At 43.8% G+C, this 7,858-nt stretch overlaps 1 protein-coding gene across 1 annotated transcript; it reads right to left on the bottom strand.

Annotated features, from left to right (window-relative positions):
• Nucleotides 1-4,463: 4,463 nt before the first annotated feature.
• Nucleotides 4,464-5,476, bottom strand: BDV14DRAFT_180580 (uncharacterized protein). The gene has a single exon (XM_073769930.1). It carries the CDS (start codon nucleotides 5,450-5,452, stop codon nucleotides 4,523-4,525), a length of 930 nt encoding a protein of 309 aa, XP_073624326.1. The 5' UTR covers nucleotides 5,453-5,476; the 3' UTR covers nucleotides 4,464-4,522.
• Between the last annotated feature and the right edge of the window lie 2,382 nt (nucleotides 5,477-7,858).

The following is a 7,858-nucleotide window of genomic DNA, read 5'->3' as shown; positions in this document are numbered from 1 at the left end:
CAACCCCTTATTATCATCTTTGGTCTCCGTTGAGGTCTTGTCAGCGGTTGTTGAATTTGTTTTAGAAGGCCCTTCCTTTAGGTCATCCTGAGATTCATCCGACCCCTCAAGGTCATCTTTGGGTGTGGTCTTCTTTGACCCCCTTTCAGTAGTTTCTAAGCCTGGGGCAGTGGTGTCTTCCGGTGTGGAGTTCTTAGGTGAGTCAGGCTTGTTGCTTTCTTTGTTAAAGGCAGTGCCAAGAATTTGTGCCAGTCCTTATATGTAAGTTAGCCACAGTAGACGAATTTATAACACTAACAAGCACCACTTACTCTCAGAGGGGCTTGGTATTTTCAATTCCTTAGCCACTTCCAGCACCACTTTTAGAACTTCTATGCTTTCCGCACTGCCGAAGTCTTCTAAAAGCTGCCCATCTTCGGCACCGCTGATCTTTTCAAATTCGCCCTGTACCCTTTCCTTTAATCTCCTTTTTTGTGCCTCGGAAAGATCTGGCGTTTTTCCATTTCTGTATTTATCAGGTAGCTCAGTTGGCTTGGAATTTGCACCAAGATGTTGTATGAACTCAGAGTCGACAAGTCTAACATAGTTCTGAACAAGCGTCATATTCAATTTTGATAACCGGAAGTATGATGTTTGCTTGGGTTACAGAGAGGTGTGATCAATTGATTATGTATCTTAAGGGTATTTATACTTATTTAGCTGTCCTATCCTTGTCGCACTCAGTTATGCTGGCCCATCACGGAACAATTCTCTTTTTTTGTGATTTGATTGTGGTCCTCAAATAAATGGCCTCAACTCAACTGCCTTATGAGGGAAGCATGGATACAACCTCACAAATTATGGTTGCTCTTGGATGAGTATATAGGAACATGAACCTACAACCTACTATTCTAACCGGCAAGCCTATACCCTCTCTAATCACACTCTATCGGGATATGGTTACTGATGCCATGACAAAGGCTTTAGAAGCTGGCTTAAGATTTAAACAGGGCTAATTCATTTTTGTGCGGGGAGAACTCCCAAACGGCCATAAATGTATTGGACAGAGTAGATAACATAATTGTTCAGAAGGAAAACCTATCATCTTCACTACATAATACATAATACATCTTTGTAGTATAGTGTGCACATTCCAGATCTAATTTCCTCGGGATTTGGGGTCGAGGATTTTCTCCCAGAGAAAGCACATCTCTCCTTACTAGCTGCCGTCACCGTCCTCGCAAAATTCGCATTCATTGGCTTGTGTTCAGGGCCTACACAGAATGTATCTTCAAAGATCCAGGTTCAAGAAGGTAGGCCCATTAAGTGGGTCTCTACACCGAGGAGCCTGCCTTTCCGCCGGGTTGAAAGAATGTGCCCTCGTTGGACGCCGATTAGCTCTACTAGGCTCGAAGGAGATCGGCGACTTCAGAGAACTCTTCTCAAATGCCTTTATCACTGGTAGTTGCCCCACGATAGCATGAGCTCTAGCAACCAATGAGCCGTTGGTCGATGATACGTCAGCTCTCAGTAGACCTTCCTTCTCTATGTGGGCGGTAAGAAGCATCAATTTCCCCGGCTGCACCTCGTCGATGTTGTAATAGATAAGGTTGACATTCTGAAAAAACTTTTGCGGCAAGAGCGGCACCATAATTTTATGGACCAGAATATTCAGAAACCCCCAGTTTTCTCCGCCAAGCCTGGCATCACTGGGTATTTTCACTTTGGCCGCAGCATAGACCGGTGTTGACTCATAAAGTTCAAGAGGGCTTAAGACAAAATCTAGATTTGTCTCAGCGCCCGTTGCATGGGTGACGTAAGGGCGCTGCATCTTGGTATGCATCTCACGTTCGTCAAAAGCGGCCGACATAGTTGTTTTGCTACTCTCTGGTTAGCAAAAGCCCCTGTCTGGTAAAGGCATTTCCGCTTACAGGGGGAAATGTGTATGTAATCCTGTATAGTATAAAGCAAATAGTCTGATAAAGGCACACAGTTGAAATTCATCTCCGGCACTTTTAGTGATTCAGGGAATCTTCGCTAATTTTTATAGACTCAAAGTCCAAACTACACAGCCGCTGGAATTTTACTCTAAAACACAAGCTGTGAGAACAGGTTCCAAGAGCCACGTTATGTTTTTGAACCTTGTGGGCCCTAGTTGAATCTCATGATGTCTAGAGTTGGAAGATATGTTCACCAATTCAACAACCCACAAGTCGAGTATAAGTGATAAACCTTCTGTTATATATGTACGAGTTTGCCTGCTGCCTGAACTGCAAATCAGATACTTCTGCGATGGGTATTCTCAGAAGGCTGATTTTTTCGCGATGTTCCTACTTCTCCCGCCACCAATTCTGCATATGATAATAGCATTGGTCAGTAGAACTTACAGAGATTGCTACTTAGATATACTTTGTTCATGAGCTAAAACGTTCTATAGCTTGACTTGAAGGATTTACAGGCCCTGTCGAGAGTGTCTCAGTCACTGCACTGTCTTCTTGTTCCCATCTTGTACCAAGCATTGTATATCCCAATGCCTCTTCAGGATAATCTTGCGGGAATACGCCAGCTCTTCCAGCAGTTAGAAGGGGCTACTGAAGCCTTTCTAATGTCAGTTCGTGATTTAACATTTATTTCCTCTTCGCCGAAACGCCATGTCTCGAAAAGAGACCTCAAAATCAATGGAGCGTGGTCGATGTCTAAGATCCTCCCTAAAAGCCTTGGGCAGTGTGTCCTCTTGGTCTTGAATTGTCTAAAGAAGGGACACCTTGATTCCCTCAGGTACGTGCCACTGCTCGTGAGGCTGCGTAAGCTGATTATTTCCTTCAGTTGGCATAGCCCTTGTGTGCCAAAAGGTATCCTGGACTGGAATGGTTATATATCAGAGCACCAGCCTGGGATCCGCTGTATAACCCTAAATACTTCCCTTGGAACCACTGTTGGCATTAAACCACTGGAGCACGCCTGGGAGCAGAGGGTAGAGGGCCTTACGAAGCTGAAGAATCTCAGTGTGCTACATTGGCACGGTCTTCATAGCCGAACACAGGTGATGATCCTCAATAAGTGCCTTCTAAACAATTCGCTGCGTCTTAAGGAATTGAGTTTAACCTTCTGTCAGCAGCTACCAGTGAATTTTGTCTTTGATCTTTGCTTAAAACGCAGGTCTTATTTTACTGGTCTCCAGAAGCTGTCGCTCGAGAGCGTTAAGTTTGATGGTAGCTCGATTATTGTTCTGGAACTCTTCACGTCAGCTTCTCCATTCCTGTTGGAGCTAACGAATTGTGAAGGCATGGATTGCTTATCACATCAAGTTTCTTATTACAAAAGAAGTGGCAGGCTTAAAGGATTTGATCTAAAAATAAGTAATGCCTAAAACAGCGGCCACATTGTACTTACTTTAACATTTGAGAACAAAATTCATTCTTCCAGATAAACACAGCCTGGGGCTTTGTCGAACAGTAATATACACGCATGGTTCAACTCTAAAGGAAAATGGGGACCGACGTAAAAATCGTTCAAAACATAAGACGTAAAGAGAGGCGGTCAGCTTGACCTAGAAAAAAGGCATAATCTGGAAGACCTTGCAGTGCAACCACTTGTCCCTGAATCTTTTTAGCTAGGGCTGCTAACAGACAAGGATGGCGGAACATGGTCCACTGTAAGATTTGCTCAGGCTAATGCTCAAAGTAAATTCGAAGTTTAGACAGGAGTACTAGCAATGATTGCCTAAACAGTTGTCCCTAAGAATAAACATAATAGACACCCGGTACAAAGTCAATGTTTACAGAAAAACAAGGAGAGGAAACCATTAAAATCTTCAGCTGGACTTTGTTCTATGTTGTGTACTGCAGATCTCTTCTACAACCATTTATAAAGACTCTGGGTGCTCCTTGACCTTTTCAACTCATCCTAAGGATTGTCTTGACAACTTATACTTGAAATATCTCTTGTTTCCTCCTCGCCGCTATCCTTAAAGTCCCTTAAAGGCTAGGTTTTAAAGTTGAAAATTTGAACTTATTAGTTATTTTATAGGCATTCTAATCCAGACCAACTTTAGGGCTTGGGGCAAGCATTGAAGTATATGGTAGGGAAAGCTATTATGTAAAGTCGTGTTCTGTGAGGTCTTGGCTAAGTAAAAGCTAGTTTATCGCAGAATGGAGAATGTGGATTTGACTTTACTGCGTGCAATAGGCTTGCATCGTGCTCAAAATCGATTCTATAGAGAATGTTACCCCCTTTTGAAAGAACTGCAGGACGCAGTTGAGCGGGCCATCAAAGATCTCATGCTTCTATATTACTCAAACTCAAATTCCAAGAGCTGCATTATGAACTATAGACCAGTGACCGATTTGGCAAACATGCTTGAGCTTGTGTTGGAGAGTACGTCTCACCAAGAAATGGTATCCACACTCGCCTGGAATGATTTTTGGAATCATCTATGAAGCATTGGGAACACTTGAACGTACAGTCAGTGTCAAACTGTGTACCTCTCTATTCAGTTTTGTCCTTCATGTCTTATCTGTTCATTATATTTACAGGCGAACTCTCAATCCCCCTTCTTCTCGCGTATCCTCAATCCAAAATCGAAAAGATAGTATACGTCAGTGCCAAAGTGAGGTTTAACGCGATAAAGAAGCCTATCGCCATCCACGAATCGCATCTCCGCCGGGTTGTAGCGACCATCAACACCCGGAAACGGGCGGCGAGCCTTGTGATGTGCATACCGCGGCGGAAGCGTGACCTCCCGTCGAAATTCCTTCTTAATGTTGTCTCTAAATACCTTCGCAAGCTCACACTTGGAGAGGTATCGGGGACGATCCCCCTCAGCGCCAGGGGGCACGGCCGGGTCAACTCCGCGTATCTCGGGGATTTCATAATCAGGATGCAAGCTGGCGACAAGGTATCGAAAGGGATCACACGCATGTTTTCCGAGCTCTTGATTATATCTCTCTTGTATACGAAATTGTTCGATACCTCTCGAGGAGAAGATGCGGTTGTGCCCACGGGAAAATCTCTGACTCCGGATCTCATGATCCGCACCCGCAATACGGCGGTGGCTCACAAGTGCAAATTCCTTTCGGCTCGGTGAAATTGCGATGTATGGAGATTCCAACAGATCGATTTTCAACTCCTGAAAAATCATACCATCGGTCCCGTTGATAATGTGCAGATTGCTGGCATCCGGTCTTTGCTCCAATGCAACCAGTTGTTCCGAATTCGAAGGTCCACCATATAGGATGGCAAAGTCTTTTAAAGTCCCGTCTCTGCCTAGGACCTTGGAGTAGAGCTGTTTACCCGACTCTAAATCGCAGGCCGTGAGCTTGCATGTTTTGTCCTCTGTAATGAAATAAAGCCTGTGTTTTCCCATCATCACTGGTTTCTTGGGCTTGACGTTCGAGCCGGTTAGTTGTTTAATAGTATGCATTCTTCCGTCTTCGAGCGAGTAAACATCCACACTGCTCCAAGTACTAAGCATGAGTCATGAATAATGCAAATAGAGTTTGAGTGTTACCTTGAATCTTGACACTCTAGGAGAAAATAACCATCCGGATTGATCAAGAACGTACTTGCAGGCGTTGCGGTGGCGGAGCATTGTAACTGCTTGGCTGGAAAAAGGGACCCATCCTCTTTGAATGACAGCAGTTGCCAGTAGAAATTCTCGCCTGTCTGCCACGCTGCATAGTCTCCGGCTATCTTGATGCCATTAGACGACGCTATTTCCCGGACACAGGTGGCTCTTCCAAATATTAGGTTCATATGGACGGCGGCTGGTCGGCTGTTAATAGCTCATTTTTAATGAAGGGAAATTATAGAAACCTACCAAGTTTCTTGAATGTAACAACCTTATGAGAGTCTTCACCCACGTGTCGCTCTTGGAGACCAGGGAAATTGATTGAGAGCCCCGAGGATACGATCCAGGCGTGGACAAAGCTTCTCCAGCCCTTACTTACTCGCTCACAATGAGCCACGCTTTGAAGATCCAGATAGAATAAAATGCTCCCCGCACATTCGAAACTGAGATGCTGAAATGGATCCCCCATATTTTTCAACTCCAGGGGCAAGAAGAAATAGTTAAAAGAGAGTAACATGAAGAGCCGTATAGGGGCGCCTCGCCTCTATTTATACAATAGTTTCCAATTGTGCTTATGGTATTATATTATTCCGATGTTACTCTCGTACTAGCGCCAAGTTCCCGAATTAAGTAAGGATTTGTTTGTTTGGCTTGGTCCTAGTCCTAGTGGCCATCAGCCACCTTCTGTCTTGACTTCATCGCCTAATTTCAAGTATCCTCCTGCGCTATCGCCATCTATCCCTTTAGAACGGCACTAATTGCTTCAAATTACTGAGAGTTGGTCGATATTTGTTCCTTGTCACGCGCTGTGGCAGTCTGATTCAACGTGCGAGATTCTATCATGTTCGGGCACCTACTCCTGGATATTCTAGTCCAAACCGCCAGATACCTGTCGAGTAAATAAGGGAAATTTGCATTGCTTTATTGCGCTGGCTTCAACACACCTGCGTTCTCTCGTCACCCCGGTTTTGTTCAAGAAACACTGCAAAGTCGCCTTTATTGGGCCAGTGAGATCGGGAAAACACACACCGCTAACATCGCGTTGAAGTATGTGAAGCGGAGGAAAAAGGGCACTACAGAAAATCTAAGTTTCAAGCTGCTGAGATAGGGCATGAGGATATCGTGGCACTTTTGCTTGGGAAGGGGGAGACCCCAATTGGGTTAGGGTACGGACGCAGAGCACCTCTGACACAGACTGTTACTCACGGTCACCCAGTCACAGTGGACTAATTTTGAGATTGCTATCAACTCGTCCCCCGCAACTCTAATACTGGCTCGACCTGCGGAGATTATCCATATTCTTTCTTTATCAAGGCGCAAAAATTGGTGGGATCTGTCAGTTTGGATGAACTGCGTTATACTGGGCCGCCAAATGCTGCCAACAGAAAGCTGCATTTGATACTCTTATTCAAAGAAGTTAGACCCCCTCTTAAGAGGTACCCTTACGGAAGAAACAGCATATGAAATATTTGAAAGAAAGGGTCTCAAACTGAAGTGCTTTTGGTAAAAGACAATGACGTTTGACAAGACGCTAATTTTAAGACGACAGCCCTGTAGTCAGATAATCCTAGCGCATCAGGAGGCGGCTGGAAGGAGTATGTGAACCTTGAGGAATAGGTGTAGAGCGCAGATCAAGGAATTGTAATTTTGAATACGAAACAAACAATTTTTAGGAATGATTATGCTTTTGTGTCTCGAACAAAGTGAAATTCAACCTGAACGCTATCATGATGGCTCGGGCTCTTTAGATTATGCCTTCTATTATGTACAAGGCCACCCAGCTAAATGGTCACGACTCGTGTTTGCAACCTTAAAAAACTTTTAATTACAGCTGGAAAGGTTGATATTGGAAGCGATAGAAAGCTATCAAAGAAGAATATGAATAGCTACCCAAAACTACCGGTCGCAGTAATTTGAGTTCTTCTGGCCCAGCCAAATATCGTGTACTGTTCTCCAGGGCCCTTTTTGAAGATGTCTTTTTCAGTCTCTGCTCTATCACTTTAGTTATTTTTTTTATTTTTTTTTTTTTTTTTTTTTTTTTTTTTTTTTTTTTTTTTTTTTTTGATCAAATCTAATCTCTTTTTTTTTTTTTTTTTTTTTTCCAGTCACTTATGAGCGTGTACTTTTATATAAGACTAGCTTGGTCTGTGTCTGTAAAAGCCACTTAATGTTACCAAGTTACCAGGGAAAAAGGGTCATGCTCATCAATCTCATCATTAACATTCCGGTGAGCCAAGTTCATGGCATCTGTTTAGAAAATACTCACAGCTTCTCTAGATCAGCTATAATGGGGAGGAACCCTACCTGGAG

Source organism: Aspergillus stella-maris (genome assembly GCF_047715825.1).
Source record: "Aspergillus stella-maris strain CBS 113639 unplaced genomic scaffold BDV14scaffold_65, whole genome shotgun sequence".
Classification (NCBI taxonomy): domain Eukaryota; kingdom Fungi; phylum Ascomycota; class Eurotiomycetes; order Eurotiales; family Aspergillaceae; genus Aspergillus; species Aspergillus stella-maris.
Note: the sequence above shows the minus strand (reverse complement) of the source record. Positions and strands in the feature narration are given on the sequence as shown.

Coding starts and splice junctions, on each gene's coding strand:
- BDV14DRAFT_180580 (XM_073769930.1), bottom strand. CDS start 5,452: ATGCTTAGTACTTGGAGCAGTGTGGATGTTTACTCGCTCGAAGACGGA.